This window comes from Chamaea fasciata, unplaced genomic scaffold (genome assembly GCF_029207755.1).
Source record: "Chamaea fasciata isolate MVZ Bird 193981 ecotype frontalis unplaced genomic scaffold, bChaFas1.0.hap1 SCAF_3, whole genome shotgun sequence".
Taxonomy (NCBI): domain Eukaryota; kingdom Metazoa; phylum Chordata; class Aves; order Passeriformes; family Sylviidae; genus Chamaea; species Chamaea fasciata.
The window spans coordinates 79,949,816-79,965,537 of record NW_027094088.1 but is presented as its reverse complement, the minus strand read 5'-3'; the positions used below and the strand labels follow the sequence as shown (position 1 = coordinate 79,965,537).

General features: G+C 41.1%; 1 protein-coding gene across 3 annotated transcripts in view; it reads right to left on the bottom strand.

The window, feature by feature from the left end:
- Positions 1-15,208, bottom strand: part of ME1 (malic enzyme 1) — a 155,014-nt gene extending 139,806 nt beyond the window's left edge. The window contains exon 1 of one of the 3 annotated variants that reach the window (XM_066179615.1): positions 15,034-15,208. In XM_066179615.1, the coding sequence (XP_066035712.1) occupies positions 15,034-15,138 (105 nt within the window). In that variant the 5' untranslated portion in view covers positions 15,139-15,208. Of the gene's footprint in view, positions 1-14,369; positions 14,388-14,524; positions 14,596-15,033 lie in introns of those variants that run through there. The other 2 variants (XM_066179617.1, XM_066179616.1) reach the window with 2 other exon arrangements.
- Between the last annotated feature and the right edge of the window lie 514 nt (positions 15,209-15,722).

The following is a 15,722-nucleotide window of genomic DNA, read 5'->3' as shown; positions in this document are numbered from 1 at the left end:
AGAGACTGGCTGGGAAGAAGTAGGTCTGTCACAAAGGACATGGTGGACAGCAAACTGAGCAGGAGCCACCGGTGTGCACAGGCAAGGCAGCCAATAGTACCTTGGGCTACATCAGCAGCAGTATGGTATGACATGGGCTGAGGGAAATGGTCATCCTGCTTACCTGGCACTCATTAGACTGCAGAGTCCAACTCTGAGTCCCTAACATTGGAAAGACATCAATAAACTGGAGCAAGTTCAGTAAAAGGCCACCAAGATGATTTGGGCTGAAGCATATCCCCAGTTAGGGAACTAGACTTTTTCAGCCTGGAAAAGAGAATGTTTTGGGAGGAACCTAAGAGCAGCCTTCCAGCACCTATGCTGAGGCTGTCTAGAAGACAGATCTAGGCTCTCTACAGCAGTACGCAGCAGAAGGACAAGAGACAGTAAACTTAATATTAAAGAGAAGCTTAGACTAAATATAATGAAAAAACAAAGTCCTCTTGAGTACAAACACATACACAGGTTGCCCAGAGACACTGTACAGTTTCCATCGTAGAGATTTTCATGACCTGACGGGATACAGCCCTGAGCAACCTGTCCTGTCTCCATATTTGACCCTGCCTTGAACAGGAGGTTGGACTTCTGAGATCCCTTTTGACAGGAACTACACTATGGTTTTATAATAACATTTCACTCACATTCCCTGTGACATTACAATCTTCAGTAAGCAGCATTCAGACAACAATCTTCACAAAACAAACCAAAAAAAAAAAAAAAAAAAAAAAAAAAAAAAAGATCATTTCAAGAAGCACTGCAGTTTTTAGCAACAGATTCATGAATCTGGGACAAAGCATTAGAAAGCCTCACTGAGACAGGCCAATTGCAGTGCAATAAACATACACCAAAAAAAAAATTCCCCAAAATTAAACTAACATGCTTTGACAAAACTTACTATACAGATAGAATGTCAGAGCACTGACTAAATTGGGTAAGTTAAATCATGGAAAATGTTCATAAAAATACTCTCTTTCCAAGGTCCTTAGTATGAAAAACTGTAAGAGGAGGAGTACTTTTGCTTAGAAGGTATTATTTTAAAACCAAGACATGCTGTGATTACCTCAAATACTACTGTCCCATATGCCACACATAACAAAACCACTCTATGGTTAACTTGCATGTTCCTTTAACTACTTATTTCAAGGCAGAGTCAAACAGCAGCAAACACAATCTAGAGAGGCTGAGGCTGTCTTCATGCTATAACTCAAAAAAAGTTTCCAGCCAAAACAGGTTCTGCTCCTGAAAAAATTTATTTTGTGTTGGAAACAGAAATCCATTTGCCTATAACAACATATAATGTGAAGTGAGGAAAGGACAGGACAGGTAGGAAAAATTTCTGTTCGTACCACCTTTAACCCAAGCTGCACTTCTCACAAGGCTAGCACAACATCCACCAACAACGTCCACATGAGATTTATGACGATTTTTATAATTATTATTACTATTAATTAGATTAGCTGAGGATAACGGATTCAGGGAATGCAGCGCACTCACCAAAACAGATCCAGCTTTGGATGCCTACAGCTGTATGTGTAATACTGCCCTATTGCTCTGCTCTCCACATGGCAGCTTTGCCTATGTAAAGTAATGAAGTGTAAGTAAAAGGGCAGTACAAAATAAATGGGGCTTTTATGCATGTGCCACATCTCCTCATAGCAGCTGAAAGATTATTTCTTTGTATTGAAGTAAAAAGATGCATGTAAGTATTTTCAGGGACAAAAAAAAATGCTTACCATGTATACTTTGAGAGTTGCACTGCTGGCAAGTTGGAGCACGGCCAGGCAAGCATTACCTTTCTGTAGCTACTTATATAATTATTTTCAGGATTAGATTCACAGATATTAATTTGTCACGTAGGCTTTCTGAAACCCGTAACATAAAAAAGGAATCTACTTTGAATTAAGAAATTATTACAAAATGGGAGAGAATTAGGATATAATTCTATATTTTGATGGGCAAATAGATTCATTTTGCTAACTGTTAAACCTTCATGGAGCTGTCTTTCAAAGAAAATCTTATTTTCCTGGGTATTTACACTACAGAAGTGCAATTTCCAAGAATATCATAAGAATTCATATCTAAAGAAAATGTATGCAGCTCCTTCTATTTAGAAGACACATCCACGTATTAGTTTTGCACATTTTAGGAAAGAATCAAAATAATTTTAAAATACATCTTTGACAGTAATAGCTCCAGCATACAAGGTGGTTTTATTCAGCCTTTATACGCAATTTCTGTGCAGGACAATTTCTCTAGGGAATCAACATCAAAATTCCTAAGTTTGGGAAAACAGTGGGTGTCAGATTTGTATCACCTCTGCCTATTCAATAGCTAGCAAAATCGTCAGACAGCTAAATATACCCTTAGAAAGTCAGCCTTCATTCACATCATGACATGCACGTAAGTCCTGGAGACATGAATTCTAGCTTCTAAAGTAAGTGAAGTTTCATTGAGTTAAAATCTACCGAATAGTGCCTAGCTGGAGGTTAAAATACCTTTTCTTGCAGAAAGTATTGACCTGAGTTTCCCCAGGCATTCAGGTGGCAAACAGTGAACACTTTCTCACCTCTTCTCCCCATTCAGATGGGAGGGAGGCGAATGCTGCCCAGGACCAGGAGGCTTAGGGGAGGCAGCCAAGGGTCAGCTACCACTTCATCTAATTGGAACTAATATGCATGCGGCACAGCTTGGCCTGAAGCCAGGAGCAGGTTCAGCTACACAGATGGATGAATTCTTCCTGCCTATTCAGATCTTCATTTTCCCCCCACAGCATTCAGTACAGGCCATGATTTGCAGTCCTGTCTAATGGATTTTCATGGATCTAGGAAACTGTATGTTCAGGAGACTGCATATCCATTAATACCCTCTCTACTTTTAATTGGAATACAGCAGAAGGTAAAAAGACATGGATAAAATATGTCAGGACTATACAGATTCAACATGGGTCTACTTAGATATGACTTTTAAAGAACTATCAGCTTGCTGACACATTACTGCAAAAACTAGAAGATGATTCCCACCACCAAGGAAAGAAATTGTACATAGAAACTAGATTATAGTAGTATAAAGACAACAATGTAAATGTTATCTAAAAAGACTAATTATACAAGACCAAGTACTTCATACTAGTTTTCATCCTGAACACTTCTTAAATGCTGTTTGCCTATTCAGATGAGAAAACTAAATGACTAAGATTTAATATTCTTAGTGCATGACCTAGTTTCCAGTCCAGTGCCCAATCTACTACAATATTTTCTCTCGATGAAGCAGAGCTCACTAATTAAGGGGCGAAAATGTGTGTACTCATAGCATTACATAGTTCTGAAGTAAGACAAAGAAAGCTTTTGAAGACTTGTCAAGTGTACCTCAAAGCAAATGAGAAAGGGTGTCTGTCAGCCACACCCCCTGTTTAAATTGCTGGTGGTACAATATGACAACTATATGATGCTTTCCAATATTCATCTAATCTTCTTACCTGTGTTTTACCCACTACTCCTTGCTGAAGAATAGTTAGATGACTTGGTAACTATAAAACCATAAGAAAGTTACTTCTTGCCATAAACGACACAAAGTTTAGAAATATATTATCATTATTATAAATATTTAGGAAATTATGTTAGTTTGAAGGATGAGTGTCTTTAACCTACAGAAGTATTTCTTTTCCCAAGAATTACACCTCAAGAAAAAGCACTCACTTTTTATTTCCTACTTGGAGTTTATCCTTGTACTCCAAGAAGCACAAGAGCTCAGTACCACAAATAGGCTGGCAGGAGCTCAGAGGCTCCAGCTTTGCGCAGACTCCTGACCTGGAACACTTCTGCTCTTATGGCAACCACAACACCAGTGGCTAAAAGACAGAGCCACACTGGTTATGTTTCCCCAGGTAAGATGCAAAATGAGATGCTCTACTTTTTCTGAGCTTAGATAAAGTGTTCCTTTCAAGCAGCTGCTGAAGATGAGTGCTGCAAACCCTCTTAGTACTGCAGTACACAGAAAGACGTTTTATCATACCTCTTTACACACACTCACCCAGATTTATTTATTCCCACCTACAATAGATGCATTTAGTTCAACCACACTGTGTTGTGCTAAATGTAAGAATTTGCATTCTCTATAGGAATTAAAAAACATAACTCAGAATTAGCAAGCTATTTTTTTTACCTGACCCTCGACTGACCTAAAAAACAGAGAGATGCCAAATCCTCTATTACATGAACAAGAGCGATGCTTTATCCAGACTTAACTTAGAGAAAGCTATGCAATTGGTAAGCCTCAGAGAATCTGCCATGAACTCTTGTCTTAACAAAAAGCAACAACATAAAAAGAGATAAACCACACTAATTTTATGCTCTCTCAAGACTATAGTAAGTCATAAATTTGCATCACTGAACTTCAAAACACTCCTGGGACAGAGGCAACTGGAAACATACCGAGGTGATGTCTTGGAATTGAAAGGACAACTGTCCCACATGAGCTCCAGAGAAAAGCAAGGGAAGAATTTCAGAGAAATCTTTGGAATTAACATGTCAAGCAGTCACCTAAAACATATGATCTGAGGAAGACTGAAAAGACTGGACAGAGATAAGAACAAACTGCTGCAAGACCTCACTCCTGCAGAAGGTCCAAGAGCCTGAATCCCAATTCCCTGAAAGAAGGCTCTTCGTTCTTCCCTAGCCCCTTCTCCTAGCACATGACTCTAAAAACTGGCTTATGCTTGGGCAAAATCAAAGCTGTGCAAACCTAAGGACCTCAGGGAACTACTCCAATAACTTCTACAGCACAAAATCAAAACTTTGAAATGAATTTTCACTTTTTTTTTCCATTTTCCTGTAAATAGCAGCAGATAAATTTACCTTTCAATAGTAGATATGCAAGTCAAATCAAACCAACATTAAGTGCTTTGGCAAACCGAGTTACTCATTTTACTTGGACAATACTATGTTCTTCTATTCTGACTTTTATCTGTAACTATTGAGCTCTCTTTTACTATTTAGGTAAAGAGGCTTTACTGTCACATTCGTAAATACATCCCACACACATAAATCTGCTTTGTAAAGTCAGGTATCTGGAGGATGAAATCCAGTAAGTCAGCTAGACACCAGTACCATAAATGTTATAGCATGCTTCATAATCACCACGATGCACTTCCTTCCAGGACAGATTTAAGGCAAAGATTTTTTTTTTCCTGGCCATTAAAAAGCCAGAATTATTTTTGCCTTTGTGGAAAAAAGAATTACGTATTTCAAAATAATTCTTGTTCTTCTCATGCAGAGCAGTACTATCTAAACTTCATGCCAAAAGAAAACTTAAAAGGGTTTCACTCACAAGGGACAAGAGGAAGACAACTAAACTATGATATCCAGTCTGAATTGGATACCAAAATGATTTCATACCTCATAGCCCCTACTCTGATCCAAAGATAAGCACAACTCATTAATAAGACATGAATCAAAAATACTAACAGAATACTCAAGACTGCATCTATTTAAGCAAAGTTACATTGAACCAAAGGTGTTTTCAATTTTTCAAAGGTATTTTCAATTTTTAAAATCACTTCTAATGATAAGAGGGATCAGAAGAAGCAGAACAGTGATTTAGTCTAAATATTAGACTTTGTTTTTTGAGGGGAAAAAGAAATTTTTCTAAGCTAAATTTTTCTAAGCCAGAAATGGGTAACAGCTGCTAGTCAAACAATAAAGTAAGTAAAAACCTAAATACAAACATGCAATAATAAAATTCATGGTTGCTCTATGCCTCATTTATATCTCAGGACTGACAAATGTGCTTTCTGAGTTCCCACACCAGACAACTACATCTTGACATATTTGCACATCTTTGGCTGAAAGTCAAAACTATTCATATCATAAGAGCTTTTTTTTTCCTTCAGCTCTAATTATGTGCTCTTTATACACACAAAAAGTGTTTATAAACACAAAAAGTGTTTACTCCGCGCTTCCTCTGCTTCCTCTATATTGTAAACAAATTCAGGTCCTACTCAGAGGATTGTGTTCTACACAGAAATAGGCACTAACAGTATTCAAGTAAATTACAAACACTGATTTCAAGAGAAAGTACACAGTGCCCTTGAAGGAGTGCCTCCAGGGTGCCCCGTGACCTCCTTCTTCTAAGGCAGGATTTTTGCTTCCGGAATTATGCAACAAATTACATTAGCAAAGCTTAAGACCAAAACATGTTTCCTTATGCATACAATTCATGAGTTATTTTTCATTAACTCCTAAAATAAACTATACCAAGAAATACGCATAACTGATTCTCAGACAAAATTAGAGACCCGTTTTTAACAGAAATAAATTTAGCTTTCTCCACAGAATTTTTTTCACTGAAATCACCCAAAGATTTGGACTATTAAAGTCATATTAATTAAATATAAAATGAGATAATATTCATCACTTTAGGCAAATTAGTCAAACTAGCCAAAACCACTTACCTTGCAAACTATGAATATTTCAACATTTCTTTCTACGCTGGCTGCTAGGAAACAAGCTTTAGAAATCTGCGAAGGTTAAAGGAGCTCAAACTCTCCAAGTGACAACGGGCTGGTTTTGGGGGTATTTTTAAGGATTCATGCAACAGGATTAATGCACGATTAATTTCATGGCAGTTTTGCAGCAGCTTCCTCCCTTGAATCCTTCTACCATTCATTTACTCTCAGCTTACACCACTAAAACTGGCATTAGTATCACGTTCTTAGGTCTTTCTCTAATACCTCCTACACAAATTTATCATCCACATAAAGGCCATGAGCTTATTTGTGAGTATGGTCCAATCCATAGGTTTCCTGCAGCTGGGAGATCCTGTCACTTCCAGCTCCTGGAGATATCTGGAATGTGTGTCACACTGACAGTCCTTTGAGGCAACCTTAAAATTCCTATCATGCTGCATGCCACGAAATCAAGAAAATTAGTCATAATGATAACCCAGTACATAATTACACAAGCAATTTTCTTATTTCTCTGGAAGTATATAATTTTATTCTAGAAAAAAAAATAAAAGATATTTCTAAAATGTAAATTCATGGAGATTCAGTATCAATATGCCTGACAGCAATCATTTACTTCTCAATTAAAGGTATAAATTTGCTACTCAGGGGAGAAAGAGTAAGATAAAGAGTGACTGACATAGCAGCTCAATCCATGCAGGTTGCATAGGATGAATAGTAATAAAAATTACTTACTTTGAAAATTTCTGAAAGTACCTATTAGATGACCTCCCCTATCTTCCTTGCCTTCATCCATGACTTTGATTTTTATTTTTTTTCAAGATGAACAGACGTACAACACAATCCACAGAGAGCTTGCACAGTTACAATTTCAGAACCACACATCACTTCATAAGTTTTGAGAACAGGACACCAACAATAAATAACACTCCTTAATATTTCAGTTGGGTAAGGTAGATTTCTCATGACTGCCAGCCCTTCCAGAAAGCAGTGCTGGTGACTGTGTATGATACTCTTCTGCCTGAATGGTATGGCAGAACATTTTAGTGTCAAGATAAATTCATCCTCTGCCTCTGAATAGAAACCATCAGCAGATGCTGATGTAAATATTTGCATTCTTATGTCAGGTATAAAGCTTGGAAGCACCAAAGCCTTTCCCCAGTCTCTTGCAATGTAGTGCATAGCCTTGCTACTTCTACCTGTCCAGGGGGAAGTTTGTTCGAAGTCCCACCTATCCTAGTTTGTAGGTACATGGTTGCTTGTCATGTTTGTCTGCAGTTTCCTGTACAAAATTTTGGCTACCATATATTACAAACTGGTAATCCTAGCCACATTCCATTGCCTTTTTCCCATACCAGATTTAGCTCCTTGGTGCTATGCTAAACCAGACAATGGAGATAATTTCTGTAAAACTATTCCCAGTCATGGGCCAGGCACATACAGAGAAGGCATCTCCATGAACGACAAGAACATTCAAACAAAGCTTAACTAATGGCCTATTACCTACAAACTTTATTATTGTATAACCACTCTCATTAAGCACACACACAAACCAGTAGTGTCAGTAGTGTTCCTCCTGTTCTTTTCTGCCCTTTTCATGTTACTCTTCCAGCCATGATGGGCCACAGACCACACGGGCAACCTCCATACCTTTGCTCCAGCCAGGAGAGCACAAAGGACATCTTAGAAGAGGTCTTCACATTTTCAGGGAGGACAAACCTCTTGCTATTGTGGCTGAAATCCCAGGATCACATTCTCCACTAAATGATGCTTTTGAAGCTTCTTGAAAACAGCTGTTCCACTAAAAATTCTCAACTATAAACTGGAAAAAACTTAATGGAGGACCTAATTGAAGGGTGTTAATACTCCCTTTCAGACCTCCAGAGCCTGGAGCAAGGAGACCTTTGGCATGAAACTCTGCATCAACCCCTGCAGGTGTGGGTAACAACAGCCAGAAGCAAGTCATGAATGAAATACACAGCCCACCTGAGTGGGCAAGGAAGGAAAGCATGACAAAGCAAAGACGGCACATTTTAACCTCTGGTCATTGGTTAATAAGAAACATTGCTGTCACATGCAGTTCTCTTCCTCCTCTCCTCCACAAGGCAAGCAGGGCTGGGGGAGAGAACCTTGTGCCTCCTACGGCCGCAACTTCTGTTTTTTTTCAGCAATAGCTTGCTACAAGACACTGGTTCAGCAGAATTATACATCTATAAAGTGCAGAATGCAAAGTAAGAACTTCTGTACTCCAAGATACTCTCTGCAGTTTATTTTACCTAGACAGAAGTAAAATTTCTCAGTGAACTCTACTCCTATTTATTATCAGCATCCATAATTTAGATTAAAAAAACAACACTCAAGTACTCTGGCCAGCATCTCTATAAAACCTACTGTTGAAAGGCACATGTAACACAATTTAAATACAGAGATCCTGCTTACAAGATGCTCTGTTCCAGGATTAATGTTTCTATTCAAATATCATTTATAACCAACGGCCATAGGATTCCTCAATCAAAAGTTAAAAGGTCAATTTTGTATTCAACTACTGAAGTTCACAAGAAAATCACACAACTGAAAATTGTTTTTAATGCCTGAAGCAGCTTTGCAGTAAAACAATTCTAGGTTTCAGCTTCCTGTGACAACTTATACCACTATTCAGTTGCTATTACTGCTATTTAGCTTACTGCATAACTTCTTCTCCATCATTTTATTTGCTTTTAATTCAAGTCACAGAACTTTGTTCCCAAGTTGCTGTCTCAGCACTCTGTTTCATAACTGCAAGCAAAGAACTGGATGCCAACAGGAAGAAAAGAACATAACACTAAGCACAGCAACTTACCTAATAGGTCAGAAGAAAATTATTGGAGGCAATGAACACTGTGAGCTGTATACATTAAATAGAAGACAGTGATAAAATAATCTGATTTGAACACTTTGTGCTTTTTCCAGTATTTTTTCCTTACTAATAGTATGCAGACCCAACTATCTTAAAATAGGAAAGGTGGAAGAAAGCACAGAATTGATTTTTAAAGTCCCTCCATACATACTGAAAATAAAAGCATTCATACAAAAGACGTCCTGCAGGACTACTCCTCCCTCACACCTCAACAGGGTGTTTACAGGAAGGAAGAATACACTGCCAGTGTGTCAACCTCCTCACCCAGCCCACCAGTGGTACCCACCAGTGAGCCACTGTTGAGCTCACACCCTGGCCCAAAACCCAAGCAAACAAGGTGGCTGCACTTCTGGCAGTCTCCAACTCATGATCCTGACTGTTAAAGAGCAAACAGTTCTTGTATGAGCCAACCTCACACCAGAAGAACCTCCTGGTTTAAGTTGCCATTCCACAGAACAGCAATTAGTGTTGAAGATCACAGTAAGAGATGAAAAACGTAATGCTTGTCAAACAAATGGGTGAAATCGATAGAAGTTCACTCCAAAATGCTTCAAAGATCAGATTCATTCACTTTTTGTGCGAGTACAACCACTATACCATGTACTCTTGTCAAAGACCTGAAAAATCACGTGGTTAGCCCTATCAAGATCTGAATTGCTCTGCTATCTAATCTAGCAGGGATAAGAACCAAGAACTATTACCATTAAAAACTTCGAAATTTTAAAGGGCAAAAAGTTAAAGGAAGTAGAAGACAGTAAGTGATCAGTAACTATACTAAAAAGAATTCCTCAAATTATACCTTTACATTCACATGGAGCTGACAATCTTCTCATCTAAAAAACACTCGCATACCTGCTACCACTTAAAATTAAATAATCCCTTGCAATATGAAGTGACCTCCAGAAAATCTATCTTACAAATTAATTATGAATTACAGATAATTTCAATATGCAATTTAAAGTAGAGTTTTCCTCCTCCATCCCCAATATCATCAGCTTTCCTCCAGAACAGGCAAAAGTAACATTCACGGAGCACTGGCCACTCCAGAACACCCATCACGTGACAATACGAACTTTACCAATGGAAGGAAAAATAGTCTTCTATTGCTTGGTATTTGATAAAGGAATACATTTATTTAATGGAAGTTCTTAAATGCTTCTTCTATTTAACCCATCAGACAGAGAAAATCTCCCTGGAACACTTCTGATTTTTTACTGAGGTTTGGGTTTTCTGAGACCTATTGCAGGGTTGCCCACTAATGTCAAAGTCATAAAACCGTTTTTTATATGTCACCCAATTCAATCACAGGTTTATACTTTGTGAAAATCAAATTTGCTTTTAGAGAGGCAACCAATTGTGTACAGAACAAAATCTGTATTTCACAAGCATTCTCATCCCACTGTCTGAAATGTAGAGCAAAATGGGAAGCCCATGAACTCTCTCTAAGAAGTTTACAATTGATTTTTAGTAAATTAGTACACCTAGCATGTGTAAACTGATAAGAGAGACATATGTTCATATCTTAATGACTCTCTAATCACATGCTTACTCCCTCAGCCTGGAATTGATTACTCGCCAGAGGCACTGCCACTCTTCTGCCTCTCCTGAGGGCTCCAGTTGAGCCACTGTTAGAAATAAGAGACTAGGACAAATGGATCTTTGTTCCAGTATGGTCCTTCTATAGTAAATCCCATAGTAAGTCAAGGCACTGACAATCAACTCCAGCCAGCAACTCATATCACTTAGTGAGAACCTGCTAAGGTTCAGGGGCATCACATCTGGGAGATGTAAGGGTTAAAACACCAATGCAATTGCAGGTGGCATGGACACTGAGAGCTCTCAGACATTCAGCAGCCCTATCAGACAGTCTGTTCTGAAATTCTACAGGGTTTTAGTGCAACCTGAATAAAGAGAAAGGAAAAAAAGAGGGACCAGCAGTTTACAAGCACATTATACACTGCAATGACTACAGCAGTCACTCAGTAGAGGAGTTAAAATTAGGCATCTGAGGAAGAGAAAGACCCCTCCAGCACTTAGATTTAATAGAGTCACTTATTTACTGCTCACTGAATTGCTCTGCAAGAATACAAAAGCAGCCTGGAACCAAAGCACTTCTCCAATGGCAAAGTTTCTCAACCAGGGAAGAGTTTACACTTGGCAACTAATACAGGCTATTGGGAAAGTTTTGTATTGAAATGCATGTTTGTCTATCTTCACACAAAGATTCTGAAAATAAGCAACTTACGGGAAAATGTGATTTCATTAAATACCAAAAGGTAAAAAAATTAAAGATGAAACTGTAGTTAAACTGTTTGCGTGCTTTGAAATTGCAGACGTAAAGCATAAATTAGATTTACAGTAGGGAAAGAGCAAATTACTTCCACACTTCTGTAGCTCATCAGCTTGAAGAGCGTACAACTCCCAGCCAAATCTATTTCAGTGAAAAGAAGTGAAACTGTGTTTGTTTTCATTGTAATTGCTATTTACAATGTATTTGGCTGCCTGAGGGAAAAAGACAGACAATTACCAGAAAGGTTCTAAATACACTTTTAAACACTAACAGCCTAACATTTCAGACAATAAACTGAATTACAATTATTGTCCATAGACTTGGACACACATCCTCAAGTAATTAAATTCAGTCTGTTACAATCCACTGTTTGTCATGTGTTTTGATGTATCATTGCTGCTGAGATGGCCCAAACAGCTCAGGGATCCAAAATGCTTTATCGGGGGTGGGGAGGGAAGGGAGGGGGAATAAATCACAAAACCACCAAACATTTTTTTATTGAACTTTTTCCCACTGAAGGCTGCACATGTTTGTAAATTTCTAACATAGTCAAACATAAAGAATTTAAGAATGGCAGTGCCTAGGGAGTCAATTTTGCCATCTCAGTAGAAGTAGAGACCAAGCAGCAAAGAAGAAATTTGGGTGTTTACCCTGGCATTCACACAGCCTTTTCTCTCAAAAGCCAGGAAGGTTAAGTATACAAAGCACTGGACAAGTGTGCAGAAATCCAGTTTTATTGTTGAATGAGTGGGGCACTTAAATGGAGCACCAAAACGGAGATATGATTTTGAAATTGGGTTTTCTGTTTTGGTTGGGTTTTTTTTTTCTTTTTTGGTTTTAAATCTAGCACTTATTTCTTCTTACATCTATTTTTAATAATGTTCAAGTATAAATGGTTCCATGTAAATTTTTCAACTTGTCTGAGAAAATGAATGTGTTATTTACGGACACAGGCCCCAAGCTTCCATATATTGAAACAATTTAGTTTTATCTGCTTGCCAGAGTATCGGTCTTAAGGCACCCTGAAAACATCTTTTGCCTTCTTTTCCTACAAATCACTGCTAGATACCACTATTTAGTACTTACAGTCTACTTTTGCCACATACATGCAAATAGCCTCTTAAAACTGGCATCATATCTAAAAGAATGTGCTGATCCTGAGAAATTGCAACTCCTTGACAGGCCCAAGATAGCAGAAAGTTCTGGAACCTTGCAGGACTGCAAGAAATCCCTGTACTTTAGAATCATTAAAGGAGATACTTTATCTACTTTAAATTGAATTCTCAGCAACCTGATGCTTGTTCAACAGCCTTGACAATAGAAAGTGAACTAGGAGTAGCAGCTTCCACATGCGCAGGCAGGCCACAAGTTATCAATCTGGCAACCATATGGGCAGTCCTCAGTATATTTAAATTTAGTGCACCTATACAAAATCAAATATATACATATTAGGGTGTGGGTAGACACACATATATTAGGATGCAGTCCATCTACACCTACAAAAACATCACCTGTCTCAGTCAGAAAACAGGATTACCTATCCTTGACCAGACCAGGACCAGACTTTTCTCACAGTCACAAAGACCAGATTTCTAACATCAAATTCTGTTCACTGGGTGGATGTGGCTGGTAATGAACAACTATCTTTTCCTGCTTCTCTGCTTTCCAGTACACCCGTGCTGTACCACAGCTGAGAGAGTATGACAGAAAAAAGCCTAACCCAGGAAAAGCATGGTGCTAACCCACCACGGTTGTTAGTCTGATCTTCACTCAGGTCATTCAATTAAGATCTGGACTTGACAATCCTTGTGGGTCTCTTTGGACTCAGAATATCCTGTAACTCTTGTCTCCTGTAACTTAAAATCAAGCAAAACCCTTCCTCTTTAGCACCTCATCTGTGACAACCCATCCTTACAGTATGCTGTTCAGAGGCAAGATGTAAGGTGTGAGAGGGGAGAACCATTGCAATGAGCCTGCTGCTAACTGCCCTTCAGTCAGTGCATTTTAGAACAGGCCCCTTTCTATTTCTTAAAACAAGGTGAGTTTTCTTTTGGGTTGGCCTTCCTGGTTATGCTGAATCAACTTTTTCCATGAATACTACAGCTGCTTAAACGCAAACCCTAGCAAAACAGCCTCTCCTTGGTTTCTTCTTGGGAGTTTTATCTTTAAAGTTTTAACTTGCCTTTAACCTGACCTCAGGAGACCTTCTCGGGCCTACACACAGACTTAAGACAGCCTCTAAGGAAACTTTGTAGTCAACCACCAAGACTAATAAAAGCACTATTCATCTAACTAATACATGGAGCTTCTAGTGATGAGTCAGTCTTCCCAGTAAAACTAAAGACACAGTTTGTGTGAATTTATCCAACTCAGCAATTAACAAAATGACTGTATATACAATCCAATGCAGATGTACAAGACAGAGCATCATTCCAGGTACTGTGCAAGATGGAATTTGGAGGTAAGAGTCTGATCAAGGCTTCTTGTGCTAGGTGTAGCTTATTATCTACCTTCAACCCTTTTTCATTTTGGCAGCAAATTCAGGGCTTGTCACGCCAATTTAATTATTTTATTATTTGAACTTTGCATCTTTATCAAGGCAATTGTGCAAATACTTCTCTATTCACCTCTATGTTTCCAAGATTAGTTTTACAAGTTTAGAAAGTTTGATCAAGCTGAATTACCATTCTTAGGCAAACTGAAATGCGTCAAAAAGGTTTCGCTGTGCTATGGCATCTCTTAGAAAAGCTGACGGCATTCGCTGATGCAGAGCGGGGAGGAAACTGCAGTTGCATTTTAGAGCTCCAAGAGGAATAGTAGTGATAAACACATTTCCCACCTTCCTAGGGGAGAGAAAACGCAGGACAGCACCAACAGCCACTTCTGCCCACAGGAAACGAGGTGGGGCATCCGTGGAAAAGAGGACTGGAAAAGAAGGAGGGTACCGGGAAAACAGGAGCACGGCAGCAGGAACTCGCATCAGAGCGGCGTAACTTTCAGCAGCATCCTCCTCCCCGCGCTGCTGCTGCAGCTGCTCTCCCCTGGGGGCTCCCGGGGGGCCGGCTCCGCGGCCCGGGCCCGCTGGGGCGGCGGCGGCAGGGCGCTGGCCGCCCCCCGCCGCCCGAAGGAAGAGGAAGCGGCGCCGGGCCCGCAGGAAGTGCGGCTGCCCCGCGCCCGCCGCCCCCGGCCCGGCGGCCGCTGCGCCGTGACAGGTGGCGGCGGCCAAGAGGCGGCCCCGGCTCCGCAGGCAGCGCCCGGCAGCACCGTCCGCCACCCGCGGGGGCCGGGGCGAGGGCTCGGGCAGCCGCCCTCCTCGCCCAGCGGCGCACCTGCCCTGCCCGCCCCTACCTTGTTGAGGTGGGGGTCGCGGAGCACCTCGTAGCCCCTCTTCATGGTGAGCTGCAGGGGCCGGGCGGCGTCCCGCCTCTTCTCGTCTCCCTTCGCTGCTTGCATGGTGCGGCGCGGTGGGGCTGACTGCCGTCAGGTCGCTGCGGGAGCGGAGGCAAAGTGGCGGTGGCTCCTCCTGCTGAGGTGACCGCCCGGCGGGGTGGGATGATCCTACCGGGAGAGAGGGAGGGGGCAGAGCCGCGGCGAGGCGCCGCCGCCGCGGGAGGGGGTCACCGGGGCGCCGCTGAGTCACCGTCGGCTCCGCGCACACCCGGGCGGCCGCCCAGGTGCGAGGGGCAGCGGCGGTGCGGACCCGCTGCCCTGCCCTGCCCGGGGCTGCGGGCTGCCTGGCGCAGCGCAGAGGCCGCCCGGAGCCGCAGGCCGGCCGGGGATCAGCTGCTGCGGGGGGCTCGCGGCTCTGCCTCGTCACGCTGCGTTTGGCACCGCGGCTGCCGGGCACCGCGCCCGCACCGAGCCGGCCGGGACCCCGCGGCCCTGCCGAGCCACACGCCGGAGCCGGGCCTCTGCGCTTGAGTCACGTTCAAGTTTCACTTTCCTTCTGCGATTTAAATGGCCGTGAAATCCAATCTTTCCCGAAGGGGACGGACTGCATAGCTTCGTACAGTCAGGAGCACATGTTTGATGTAATT